Source organism: Psammomys obesus, unplaced genomic scaffold, assembly GCF_907164565.1.
Source record: "Psammomys obesus unplaced genomic scaffold, mPsaObe1.curated_primary_1811, whole genome shotgun sequence".
NCBI lineage: Eukaryota > Metazoa > Chordata > Mammalia > Rodentia > Muridae > Psammomys > Psammomys obesus.
The window spans coordinates 950,435-964,512 of NW_026585690.1; the positions used below are offsets into that span (position 1 = coordinate 950,435).

At 47.8% G+C, this 14,078-nt stretch overlaps 2 protein-coding genes across 3 annotated transcripts in view; both read left to right on the forward strand.

Annotated features, from left to right (window-relative positions):
- The window catches only part of Naaa (N-acylethanolamine acid amidase), a 15,274-nt gene extending 8,776 nt beyond the window's left edge, over positions 1–6,498 (forward strand). Inside the window, exons 5-11 of one of the 2 annotated variants that reach the window (XM_055596236.1) lie at positions 746–822; positions 2,039–2,211; positions 2,331–2,393; positions 3,242–3,308; positions 3,937–3,965; positions 5,100–5,177; positions 5,737–6,498. In XM_055596236.1, coding sequence (XP_055452211.1) covers positions 746–822; positions 2,039–2,211; positions 2,331–2,393; positions 3,242–3,308; positions 3,937–3,965; positions 5,100–5,175 — 485 coding nt within the window. In that variant the 3' untranslated portion in view covers positions 5,176–5,177; positions 5,737–6,498. The remainder of the gene's footprint in view (positions 1–745; positions 823–2,038; positions 2,212–2,330; positions 2,394–3,241; positions 3,309–3,936; positions 3,966–5,099; positions 5,178–5,736) is intronic. The other variant, XM_055596227.1, reaches the window with a different exon arrangement.
- A 6,600-nt stretch (positions 6,499–13,098) lies between these two features.
- Positions 13,099–14,078, forward strand: part of Ppef2 (protein phosphatase with EF-hand domain 2) — a 25,082-nt gene continuing 24,102 nt past the window's right edge. The window contains exon 1 of the mRNA XM_055596346.1: positions 13,099–13,153. Within this exon, the coding sequence (XP_055452321.1) occupies positions 13,099–13,153 (55 nt within the window). The remainder of the gene's footprint in view (positions 13,154–14,078) is intronic.

Sequence of the window (14,078 nt, forward strand, 5' to 3'; positions counted from 1 at the left end):
AAAGAAAGAAAGAAAGAAAGAAAGAAAGAAAGAAAGAAAGAAAGAAAGAAAGAAAACCCAGTGAATATCCACATGTTTTTATTGGAATATCTGTAGTCATTGTGTGTATATATACACTCACTTATATATATGATGAAGTTGTGATTGGTTGACTCTCGGGCTTAGGGCCGGTGAGGTGGCTCAGCCAGCAAAAGCCCTTCTTGCCAAGCCTAGTGATCCAGACAGTGGAAAAAGAAAACAATCTCCCTCAAGCTGGGCTCTCACTTCCACACATGGACTGTGGCGCATGTGCACATACACATATTCCCCACAACACACACACACACACACACACACACACACACACACACACTAAATATATATAAATTTTAAAGCTGAGATTCAGGCCTTCAAAATCACTCTTCGTTAACTACAATTTGTCCTGCATTAGCATATAATGTGGGAAAGAAAACAAATTATTATGTGACTGGGGGCCAGCCAGATGACTCAGCAGGTAGAGGCGCCTGCAGCCAAGTCCGAGGATCTGAGTTTGGTCCCTGGGACCCCCGTAGTGGAAGGACAGAGCTGAGCCCTGCAGGTTGTCCCTCGACTCCCATGTCCATGCGGTGGCTGGAATGTACCACTGCCTAAACACACAATAAGTATGTAAATAGATGTAATAAAAAATTTCACTAATTTGAGATTATTTTTGTAATGTGAGTGGTGCTTGGACCATGAGCTGACTGGCGCTTCTTTGCACATGCAGATAAAGGCTCGTGGTGGGAGAACATGATCGCTGCGCTTTCTCTGGGACACTCTCCCATCAGCTGGCTTATCCGAAAGGTGAGTATTGGAACGCCCAGCCCGCCTCCCCCAAGCTCATCTAAGGAATGAGCACCCTGCATTAATGATGACTCTGATAAACAGAGGCAAGAGCAAGTGTTAGTCAGTACTGTCCCATTGCAACAGGGATGGGAGTTCCGTGTGAGCTCAGCTCAGCTCTGGTTTGTATGGTGTGGCCTGGCTGCTTTGAAGGAAGAGTAAGGGGATAACAAAGGGGATGAATGAAGACAGAGAAGACACACGAAATAAACACAAATAAAATAATAAAATTATCTCGTCTTTCCAGCAATATGTACAAGGCTAGGGAGGTCACAGTGTCTTGTCAGGGCCTTGTGGCTTCTGTGCCACGTGATAGTGCCTTTGGTGACACTAGCTTTTGAATCGTCCATTAATTTGGTCCCTTTCCTGTCCCCATACTTCTGTGTGTCGTAATAGGATGGGGACTGTAAAATGCCTTTCTCCCAGAAAGTGGCCAAGAGTGATCATGAAAGTGGAGGAAACCGGGGGTTCATGTATGTTCTTGACACTTTAGTTCAGCGAAAGAGGACAAATGGAAGTGGGGAGTTGGAAAGTGACCCCTTCAACTGCGTGTCTTCACAGACTTAGTCTGGTTCTTCGTTCCGATGTCACAATGCCACAGTCCCAAGCCGTTGCCAGTTGAGTCTGTTGACCCTGAATTCAGTGTCACACCCACCCTAAACCCTGCAGGCAACATTACAGGGTGACTCCTGTTTGTTTATTGGCTCTTGAGCACGTGTGCCCTAAGAGGATGCGTTTCTTGTGCGGCTTCCATCATTATTTTGCGGTCATCTGGTGATGTCTTTGTGGTTTTGGAAAGTTTGTTGAGAGCACAAATGAGGTCCTGGCTCCCGTCCAGCACATCGCCGAGTACAGAGAGTATGTGACTGTGGGGAGAGCAAATGAATCGGGAGGTGAGGCTGGCCTGATGCCAAGTCTAGGTGAGCCAAGGGTAGGATGGGCTGACAGTTCTGTCCCCAGGGAAATTCCTGCTGCTGTCGGGCTCTGTGCCAGAGCTGAGGAGTTTGTTTTGTTTTCCTCTCAGGAGTCCCCATGACACCAGGATAAAGGCAGAGGAGCCACAGGTTACAGCCGTGGCTCAGTCAGCATAAGGAGGCTATGCTTTGGAATGTGTGCCCTGCCATATGGGCCTTCCCCTCGGGTGATGTTGCCAATGCTGGTTTGTCTTTTTGTTCAGACCCTGAGTGACTCGGAAAACTTTGAAGCAGCTATTTACACTCTGGCCAAGACCCCCCTCATTGCTGACGTTTATTACATCGTTGGGGGCACGGCACCCCGAGAGGGAATAGTCATCACCAGGAACAGAGGTGGCCCTGCAGACATTTGGCCTCTTGACCCTCTGAATGGAGCGTGAGTAGAATTGCCGTCTCTTCATCAAATCTTTATCTGCTGCAGCAGGAGTTTTGTTTACATTTTGCTCTTCCTTCTAAATGTCACTGGATGAGACAAATTAATGTCCTCTGCTGCAGGTGGTTCCGAGTTGAGACAAATTACGACCACTGGAAGCCTGTGCCCAAGAGCGATGACCGAAGGTTAGACTCTTGTTTTGTTCTACTTCATCGAGACAGGGTCTCACTCTGCTAGCATGGAACTCCCTTTCAAGCCTAGGCTAGCCTCAACCTCAGAGTAATCCTCTTGCCTCAGCCTCCCTGGTACCAGGGTTAGAGGCATGAGCCACCATGCCAAGCCCAGCAGGTCAACTTCTGATGTTTTCTCATGGTCAGGAGACTGTCTCCTTCCTACAGCAGGAAAAGGAGAAACCCACAGGTGCCATCTCCCTCCAGAAAATACACTGGGCCTCTCACCAGGGCCTGGACAGGGTGAAGAATACAGTGCCTGGAGGACAGTGGTGGGGAGGACCACTTGGTAGTTGGTGGGGGCTGGAAGGATGAGGGTAGCCCCGGCCTCAAGGAGCACTGGATCCGATCATGAACCCCTCAAGGACTCTGTGGATCCACTGGGGCCTTTGTTCACCTGTCTGTAAGTGAAAGGGAAGGGCTGAAAAATGGGGTTTAAATCAATTAGTCAGTTAAGCTGCTAACACAAGGGCAAGGGCGAGCATCACCTTGTCTAAAGTGGAAATACAGTGAGTCATTTGGTTACAGGAAGTAGGTATATCTCCCTAATCTCTATTGCCCCACACATTCGGCAATCATTGATTTCTACAACGATTGCCCAAGCTTCCTTGAGCACCCGGGATGAGGGGGTCCGACTGAGTGGACGCCCCTACAGTGGGACGGAACTGACACAGGTAGGAAGTGTGGGAGCCAGATCTGTTTTGAGGAGAACCGGAGCCTTGCACTGTGCCTCTCAAGATGCTGTCTGCTGAGACTCGGGGTTTCCTGAATCACCTAGTGACCTCTGGCTGTTGTCCTTACAGAACACCAGCCATCAAAGCCCTAAATGCCACCGGGCAAGCTCATCTCAGCATGGAGGCCCTCTTCCAGGTAACTCTCTCCACGCTCTCCTTCCCTGGGCTGCAAAACGTCTCTAAAAATCAGGGAACATGTTGCAGTAAACATTCCATAAAAGTTCCATACTGTTGAAAACATTTTTTTTTAAAAAAAAAAAACAAAACATAAGACTTTTTCCAAATTTGCCTCTCTCTATGGGTGAGAGGACCTGCCCTCACCTAAGCTTCTCTTCATTTCAAAAGAAATAAGCATAGCTATAGTACGTGTTCATTGAGGACTAAAATCATCTATAACAACTATCCTGAGATAAACAAGTATTAAGTGGTTATATTGTAAGAGCGTGTGTGTGTGTGTGTGTGTGTGTGTGTGTGTGTGTGTGTGTGTGTGTAAGAGACAGTTTGCTACACACAGTTTGTTACACGTGCTCAGGCTACACCATACACCAGGAGGTCGGAAGACAATTTGCAGGCATCGGTTTTCTCTTTCTACCGTGTGGGTTCCTGGGATTGAACTCAGGTCGTCAGGCCTGGCAGACTTGACAGCAAGCTCCTTTACTTGCTGAGCCCCCTCGCAGGGCCAGTGGTATAGTCTTATACACACTCTGCATGTGTTTCTTCCATCTTTAATATTTTTATAACATGATTTTTTTTTTCCTATGCAGGTTTTATCTGTGTTTCCCGTTTATAACAAGTAAGTTGCCTGTTCGGCGCATCTCTTCCCTTTGTCCCAGGAAAAGTGTCACTGTGGCCAGGTGACTCCAGATTCAGAGCCCTCACCTCCTGAGGGGACAGGCGGGTTCTCAGGAGATGACGCCCCTCCAGGTGCCACCTGGCCATTTTAGGTGACTGCCTTTGTCTCGGGCGCAGGCATGGTCTATCCTGCCAGGCCTGGTTGTTCCTAGAACCCAGTTTGACTGGAGGTTTAGGATGATGACTGGGGACATTTAGGAGCATTTGGAGGACTAGACCAGGACAGTGTAAAAACTGCTATGAGCTCCAATTGTTCATATCGTAAGCCTTGAAGGGGTTGATGCAGTTTGGGTGAGCACCGGCTTCTAGTTAGGCAGTCCTTGACAGGTTAACGTGTGCAGAGGAGAGCGGCGCTCCAAAGCAAAGGAGACGGATGCAAAATGAAGGGCTGCTGCCATGCTTGAGCCTGCTTTCAGTTACCTTGTTACAGCCTTACACACACATACACACACACACACACACAACCCTGGCTTCCCAGGATGCTTGCTGGATGGAGACAGCAGTGAGCAAAGCAATGACCCAGGGAGGGGATGGATATTCTAGCTTGAGGGGGAGGGGCAGGTAAACATTATCACAGTCCAAAACCAAAGCCAAGAGGATGGGGTGACCCGGGACAGTGGAAGGACATGGGGGGTGACACATTTGCCCCTCAGTCTGCTAGGGGACAGTCTTCATGACTTCATGAGCTCCCTTATGAGAACTAAGCTTTTGCCACCTTCGAGTTTCTGCTCCTTACTCTCACATTCCTCCTCCTCCTGCTGACAACTTACTGATAGCGTTTCTCTTTTTGTGCACCTGTTCTTTTAATTTTTTTAAATACTGTTAGTCAGGAGGTGGTGGCACACGCCTTGGGGGGCAGTGGAGCCACAGCGTCTGGATTATATAGGGAGCCCCTGGCCTGGAAGGTTCAGGGTAGAGGGCGGAGTATGCCGGCCACGCTGTAACAGGTAGGGACTAGGGCATGCTGGGAGAACCTGGAGGCCAGGTCCACTTTGGTATGTGAAATATGCACCTGAGCCACTTGTTCCCAGTCTGAAACCCAACACGTATAGAAGAGCCTACCTTGTCGTTTCAGCTACACGATTTACACTACAGTGATGAGCGCTGCCCAGCCTGACAGGTACATGACTAGGATCAGAAACTCAAGATGAAGGTAAGTCGAGGAATGAGTGAGTGAGCGTGTCCTCACTGCATGGGTTACTGCCTGTGTGCGGTGGCTAGTGCCTCTCCCAGGGGGTGACCACCCTGAGACTTAAAAGGACATTACCTTTTCCAAGAAGCACTTAGCATATGATAACCAACCACTGGGTATTTTATTTGGAGGAGTTTCTATGACACTGAACTCTCTCAAGGGCTCATTGCCCACTGCCCCTTCACAAATCCTGCTAGCAAGGCCAAGCGTCACCTCCTCACACTTGAAGGAAGGCGGGTGCATCTCCAGAGCAATGGTGAGGCCCGCTGTCTTTGCTCATCAGAAGGTAGATCCTGAAGGCACAGGACCCCTACAGGGTTTACCTGAAGGCACCAGGGAGCCCACAGGGAAGGGGAAAGACATAAGGACAAGAGTCTCCTTCCTGCTGTCCCTGAATTCCACCTTCTGGACAGACCTGCTCTCAGGCCCCAGGCTCAGGTCTCTGTAGTATCAAGTTTGGTCCACCTTTTAGCATGGGAATGTAAACATGAGAATGCATGTACTTTTTTATCCCGACCAGGTGGTTTGTTGTCGAAGACCTGCACTTAAAAGGCTAAGACAGAGTGAAGGTATTGCACTGTTTTATGAGCAATGCAGGTTCCTTCCTCACCTGGCTCTTCTGCCTTGTGGCTGCAGGGGACTCTCGGCACGTGCCTGCAGAAGTGGAGGCTAGTCTTGCATCCTCCTCATTTCCGGATCTTCCCTGAGCTTCGTTCACAACCCATCCTGAACAACTCAGATTACCTGGTCGCAGGCTTCGTCCGACGAGTCACAGGGTGCCCCTGATTCTCTGTTCGTCCTTCTGCTTTTCTGCTAAAGCCAATGGCTGTCACGTGGAGGATTGTGGACAAGCCTGCTAAGAAAGTTTCTCCTCAGGCTGGGGTGCAGCTCAGTGGCAGAGTTTACCTATGTGAAGCTCTGGGCTCCATCTGTAGCACCACCAAGGAACGAACTAACTAACCAACCAAGTAAACAAACAAACAAACAAACAAACAAATAAATAAAAGTTTTTTCTGAAGAGTGGAGATCTCTAGTCCTAGTGGAATTTGCTCAAATGTATGTTCATCTGACCTTTGATTTCCTGTTTGCATATAGTGGAAACTCACTTTTTGTAAACTTCTAATGTATTTCTTTAATGTGGATCTTATTTTGTTTTGTTTTGTTTTTAAAAACTACTTTCTTACTACTTTTGAAAATTATATGACACCAAATAATCTCCTGTCACCTTTTATCTTTTGTTAATAAAATGTCAAAAGATGCTGTCAGAAGAAAAACTTTGCAAGGCATTGAGTGTTGTGTTCTATCTGCTTACCCCAAAACTGTGGGCTTCTCTTTTTAAATATAGTTGTTTTATTTTATATTTTCTACTGGGTGTTAGGAAAGGGAGCAGAGTATAGATTTCTTTGCAGACATTCGAGGGAGATTTAATACCTATTTAATAGGTATTTAGGTTCACTGAAGAATGATCTGGGAATGTAGATTGACAATCATCTCGGCTACATCCTCAGGGGATCCTGTCTATGGGAAAGGCAGAATATATATATGTAATAAATATATATAATATATATTGTAAATATATATTTTATATATAAATATATAATATATATTTACAATTTATTCAATATATATCCTGATTGAAAGCCCCCCCAACTCTTCCCAGTCCCACCCTTCCTCTTCTCCCATTCCCTTCCCCTAGTCCACTGAAAGGGAGAGTCCTCCTCCCCTGCCCTTTGCTCCTGGCTTATCAAGTCTCATCAGGACTGCCTGGATCCTCTTCCTCTGTGGCCTCACAAGATGGTATTGCCAGGCAGAAGTGATCAAAGAGAGCAGGCAACCGAGTTCATGGCAGAGGCAGCTCCTGCTCCCCTTACTCAGGAACCCACATGGAGACTGAGCTTCTAATCAGCTACATCTGAGCAGGGGGTCTAGGTCCTTTGTTGGTACATCAGTCTCTGCAGAGCTCCCTGGGCTCAGCATTTTTAGCTTTGTTGGTCTCCTTGTGGGGATCCTGTCCCTTCATGTCCGTCTAGCTCCTTCTTCCATAAGACTCCCTGCACTCTGCCCAAAATTTGGCTATGAGTGTCAGCATCTGCTTCGATCCTCCGTTGGGTGGAGCCTTTCAGAGGACCCTCTGAAAGTAGGCTCCCATCCTGTTCCCTTTCTTCCACCGTTTCTGGTGTCTAGCCTGTTAGGGCAGGATATTGGAATCAGGTCTTGCAAGCAGAAAAGGCTCAGTGCAGGCAGCAGAAAGCCCGCGTGAGGCTCACGTGGAGCAGCTGCTGCCGCTGGCCTCTGTGGGGGCAGCACTCTGGGTTTCTGGGTTAAGGAGCTCAGGCTTCCAGGGCTGGCTTGCGGAGTGTACCTCCTAATCCGGAAGACAACACCCGACAAAGGTCGTATGTGTCAGACCCGAAGCCCAAATCCTCCAGTTCCATCCACCGACCTTGAAGGCAGGATGAGGGTGAGAGACATGGGTTAGGCGCCTGCCTCCTTGAGCCTCGGAGTCCGCAAAGCTCCACGAAGGTAAGCCTGAACCTCCTAGCCCGTGGGACAGAAACAGGCAAGACCGTGAAGCCAACGAGTGACTTTAACGTGTGAGGGAAAAGGTTTCACCGTGGATAATAGAGATGGAGGCATAGCTTGCTCCATCTCCCGCAGCAGCCTCAAGAGCTCCCTGGACGCTAGGGACCTCCTTCCAGGCAAAACCAGGATGTGTGGCTTCTATGAAGGAAAGCCAGCAGAAGCAGAGTTGGATATTAAGTAAAGTACGTGTCTAACACAGGTGTTAGGCACAGGGGCTAACAGAGAGGTGGGGACAGTAAGATGTGCCCAAGCATGTCTGTGGCCTTCCGGATGAGGGTCAAACTTAGGTCTTTACAGTGGGTTTATACAGGATTTTAGTGTTTTTCAAGTGACATCTATAAGGATTGTTAAGAGCATCCCCCAAGAGACAGACAGACACACAATAAAAAAAAATACTTTAGATTTATTTATTTTACATGTGTAAACGTTTTGCCTACATGTATGTATATGTTCCATGCGTATGCTTGTTGCCCATGAAGGTAAGAAAGGGGTGTTTGAGTCCTTGAAACTGGAGTCGTCAATGGTTGTGAGCCATCATGGGGATGCTGGGAATAGAACCCTGGCCCCCTAAAAGAATAACAAGTGCTCTTAACCACTGAGCTGTCTCTCCAGCCCTCACCACACACACACACCGCCACCGCCACACCACACCTCACCACACTTTTTTCAACACTGCCCGAAGAGTAGAGCTTGTAACAAGATTAAAAGTTGAAGAACTTTACTTACTTTGTAAGAGGCACTGTTCAGGGTTTGGAAATGTCAGGGCAGGCTCAAGGTTTTAGGTCGCTTTGTTTTCACATAAGCAGTTTATTTAGCCTTGATCTCTGTGGGAACTCATGTATCATTTCGGCCCTAGGTGAACATAGCTTATGTATTGCCTCCGACACCTTGAGTGAGAGTCTGTGGAAAGCATCGGCTGTCTCACTGAGCAGCTGTGACTTCACCAAAGATGTTTGACGTTTCCTGACCCCGTCAGCAAGCCAGGCAAGCCAGGCCGGAGGATGACGGGCCATTTTCTTGTCACCTGCCTAGAGCTTTCCTTTGCCCGTCGTTGTCATCCTCTCTGTCTTTCTCTCCTGCTTCCCTGTGGTTTGGGATGACGGTCCATCAGAGAGAGCCTCTGCTCCGTCATCCCAACGCTTGAGTTTTCTGGATTCCAAGGCCTGATAAGCGACTTTTCTTCCACTCATTAGGCAGGCTCAGTCAGTGAGCACAGAAAGGAAACAATGAGGCCTGCATGACTTGATTTGTTAAGTCAAGCTCTAGACGGACAGGGAGCCTCCCTCACAGAGTGGCATAGTGTGGAAATCACAGTGACTTGCAAAGATGGGTCACAGCAAACCTCGGTGAGCAGCTGTCGGTCACTGCCAAAGGATCCGGCTCGGCTGTTTGAGGCTCTTTCAAGCTCACTTCTCAGGAGAGACAGACAGACAGACAGACAGAATGTGTGGTGGAGGCCATGGGTAGTCATTAGTGTGTCTTCTACAGTGATTCTCAACCTTATGTGTTCAAGACAGTTTCTCTTTGAAGCTAGCACCCCCTGTTTCTGCTACATGCAAGCCCGTAAGCCCTGGGCCTGTCACCACTGGGCACTAGAGTGTCAGGCGAGCACCCGCCACACCTGGCTTTTACATGAGTGCTGGCGAGCCACGCCCACGCCTGGCATGAGTGAGGCAGGCTCAGGTACCTCATGCTTTGGCAGCAAGCACTTTACCCATGGACCCATCATCTCCCCAGCCTGCAGTTTTCATTCTTACATTGTTTTTCTTGAAAATTATTTTATTTTCCCTTCCTGTTTATTTTTTAATGAGTTCTAGAACGTTCTCTGCTGGACTAGATGACTTCACTTTCTGCTAAGGAATCATATGTAGTAACTAATTTAGTTACCGTCCGTTTCCTATCTTTTCTTTCCAGGTAAAAAATTTGAAAATATATCCTGCATTAAGCATAGTAATAAAGGTAATTAAAAAGTATAAGTTAAGAAATTAAAACTCTCCCATTTAACTAGTAACCAGGCTCAATTCTGCTTAGCTTTGAGGTCAGATCCAACCAGGTGCATTTAAGATGGTATGGACATAGACAAAAACCCAAGTCCCACACTGTTTGTGGGAGCACATACCCGTAATCCCAGAACTCAGGAAGCTGAGAAAGGAGGACTGTATCCCAGGTTAGGCTGGGATACAGAGCAAGACTCTGTCAAGAAACAAAGAAGGGGGTTGGGATGGGGGGGGGGAGAAAGGAGAGAGGAGGAGGAAGTTGGAGGCTGGAGACAGGGGAACTCTCTCACCTAGACTCATACTTCAGTTTAAGAGGGGTGTTTAAGCCTGCTCCTCACACACTTGGGCTGTTTTATACAGATAAGAGGGTACTGGATGCATCTCGGGGACATTTTCAGAGCGTTGCACACGGACTTGGCTTGCTCTTTGTCATGTCCCATTGTATGCCACTGTTTTTATTGTGCCATAATATGTTTGGTTGATTCTGTACAGAGATTACTTAAAACACTTTTTGTTTTGTGAGGAGAGATGTTTTATTAGATTTTTTTTTTTTTTCCTTGAGACAGGGCTCCACTATACAGACCAGGCCAGCCTCAAACTTGTGATCCTCCTGAGTTCTGGGATCGCAGGCAAATGCCACCGCACCCATCTCTAAATTTCTGAGGTTGTCATTTGAGAAAACTACCTGTGCTGTTCACGACCATGCTAAGCCTTTGCAACATCTTCTTCATGTGTATAGCCTCACTCACCTGATGACCCCGGTGATGGCGTTACCATGGCCTAGGCACAACATGGGGAGGCCCAGAGGCCCAAGCAGGGATGCATGCCCTTCTGGAGCTCTAGTGATAGCTGGAACCCCTCATCCCTTCTGCGTGCCATGTGGATGCACATCCCTTTTATTTGTGGTGACACCGTTGGTTGCAAGCAGATGCGCCACCGGATGGAAGACACCATCGCTTTCACCCCTGTTTATTGGCCCGTGAGAATTGTTCGCTCTCATTGTGGAGCAGTGCTGTATATTGGTCTGCACTGGCTTTTTCAATAGAGCAGAGTATTTAAGATCATCTTATTCCACCCCCCTTCGGGGTTTATCCACTCAACGCTGCCAGAGCACAGAAGAGAGTTTAACTATGATAATCCCAGGGCAGCAGCAACAGTTATCTGTCCTGTGGGTTCACGCTTCAGGGACAAACCGTCGCCTTGAAAGTAAAAGTTCAACTTCCCAGGGGACAAAGGGCACCAACTGAGGGGGAGGGGAGAAAGGAAAGAGGAGAGGTCATGGGGGGGGGGTGCTCATCGTGTAGTGTGTACTTGTGCGACAGTGCCCCCGTGTGGCACAGCACTGTGTTCAATGAATATATGCGGTGAGAAGCTAGTGAACATCACATTGCTTCCTGGAGACGATCTGGAGTGTAAAAATGCATATGCTCCAAGTTTATTCGATAACTATGTATTAAATCCCTGCTATGTTTCAAGCAGTGTGCTAAGCCCTGGGGGTGAATTCAGATACAACCCTTCCCTAAAGGAGCCCACAGGGTAATGGTAGAGAGATAAACACATCAAGCGACAGTGTGAGGCTGGGGTGTAGCTCAAGACAGACTGTCCAATCTTAGCACTACACACACGACAAAGCAAAAAAACATTGTAAAATGTATTATAGAGCCAGGCGTGGTGGCGCACACCTTTAGTGCCAGCACTTGGGAGGCACAGGCGGGTGGATCTCTGAGTTCAAGACCAACCTGGTCTATAGAGCAAGTCTCAGAAAAACCAACCAAACAAACAAACAACCCCTTCCCCTCCACACACAAAAAAAGTATTATAGAGTCTTCAGTGATGGAGATGTGGGTGAGAGATTCAGGAGCATGCAGGAGGGGAGGGGCATGCCAAAGTGTTTTCTTCAAGGAAAGCCTAAAGTGGGCCTTTAAAAAGGGATGACTTTAACCAGGTAAAGCCCAACAGGCCGGAAAGAACAGTCCGGAGAAATGCCAAAGCACAAGGGTTGTGATAAGGAGTCAAAGCAAGAGCAGAGAGAGAAGGTTTGAGGAAAAGTAGACTCTGGGATACATGGAGTCTGAGGCACCTCAGTGAAGATGCTTAGCACAAAGCTGGGTGTGTGGCCTAGCTAGAGGAGTTCAGGATAATCTAGAGAAGAGGTGTAATCTGAGAGGTAGGAAGTGACGGCTGAGCATGTCAGACCTGATGAAAGCAGAAAGTGAAAGAGGAGAGAGATATTTGGGACTAGAATGCAAACACGTGGGTGCGCTTGCATGTGTGAGCTTGAATTCGAGCAGGCGTACATGTAGGCATTCACTCACTGGCGTTTGAAAGGCCGAGAGGCTAGAGAGGTGAGACCCCAAGGCACAGAACTGTAATCCAGGAGGGACCTACAAAGATAGATGGCGTTGCTGTTCTGGCAAGACACTGACCGAAAAGGTAGAATCATTGGAGACACCAGCATGAGATGTTTTGCTCAATAATGACAATGAAAATTGTAGTCCTGGGAGCATCTGAGAAGTCAGGCATGGGTGGCACAGACCTGTAATCCCCACTATTCCAGTGACAAGAGGGTCACAAGGCTGAGGCCAGCCTGGGATACCTAGCATCTCAAAAAATGAGTGTGAAAAGGGGTTAGGATGTAACTCAGTTGGTAGAGGGTCAGACTAGCATGAGGCCCCTCCTTGGAGGCCAGCACCACATAAACAGACATCAGTGGTGCATGCCTGCCACCCAGCACTCAGATGCCAGAGACAAGATGGTTGGAAGTTCAAGGTTATCCTCAGTTACATGGTGAGTTTGAGGTTAGCCTGGACTACATGACACCCTGTCTCAAAACAAAATAAAAAGGGTCTGCAGATGTGGTTCAGCTGGAGAGCGTTTGTCTAGTGTGTATCCCAGTGCCGTAAAAGAAATAGTATCTAGAAGAAAACATGCCATCTGCTCTTGTGAAAAGTCTGGCTGAGAGGAGAGCGGGGCTTTGGTAGCAGCTTAAGGGTGCTGGAGATTATGAAAAGCAGCTTTGAAACCACAAAAGCCACCGACATGCTTCTAGACCACACAGGGGAAAAAAAGACAGAGAGTGAAAATGGGAAGAAGAAGGGATGACCAATGGAGGGAATTGTCAGAGGATAAACAAACACCTTGTGCAAGGAGTGCTCTCCGAGGGGCTCCTAGACAGTTTGTTCCCCCTGAGCGGATGCTGAGCGCGAATCTGCCTCTGACAGCACCCCTTCCTTTTGTCAGCAAACACCTCCCTTCCCTCGAATCTGCTGTCCAGTGTCCTGCGGGAGCTCCACGCCTCAACCATGGGAAGCAGCTCATCCACCCAGCACCACTTCGCTTTTCAGAATGCTGAGAAAGGTAGATGCTTTCCTCCTTCAGAGCCAGCATTGGTACCCAAAGCCCCTGCTGAGTAGGGCGGACCTCCTCAGGATGGAGCAGAAAGCCATTAACGTGTGCTCAAGCTCAGCAGACCATCTGGGTTATAGAGTTAAAACGTCCCCCGCATTTGCTGTCGTCTCAGGGTTTATCAAGGCTGCATACAAATGGGTGAAATGATGTCAGGCAGAGAGGGCAATGAGAAATGCTGCTGTATGCCAGGGTCAGCAGGGAGAAAAAACTAATGCCCATTATTGGAACCCAATGGTCTAGAGCGGTGATTCTCAACCTTCCTAATGCTGGGACTCTAATACCATTCTTCTTGTACCCCAATTATAAAAATTATTTCGTTGCTATTTCATAACTGCAATTTTGCTACTGCTATGAATAATAATGTAAATATCTGTGTTTTCCCATGGTCTTAGGCTACCCTTGTAAAAGGGTTTTTTGACTCCCAAAGGGGTTGCAGCCCACAGGCTGAGAACCACTGAAGGATGTAGTTTGTCTGTCTGGGGTCTTTTAAAGCAGGCACTCACTGTGGAGCTCTGGCCGCCAGCAACTTGCTAGGAGCCAAGCTGCTATCAAACCTGCCACAATTCCCTTGCCTCTGGCCCCCGGGTCTGATACTGTGGGCACGTACCACCACGTCCAGCCTCCAGCAGGGTTCTAAACTTTATTCCAAAGGCATAAAGAACAAATGAATTCAAAACAAGGAATTCTATACCAATATCTTCATCTCTTTGGAGCACTCTCCTGGCTTCTGTGAAGGAAGGATTGAAAAGAAACTAAGTTTTAGAGCTACTAATAGCATCTATTTTAGCTATGTTTGCATAGATCTGACCAGATACCTGACAGAACACATTATTATTATTATTATTATTATTATTATTATTATTATTATTATTAT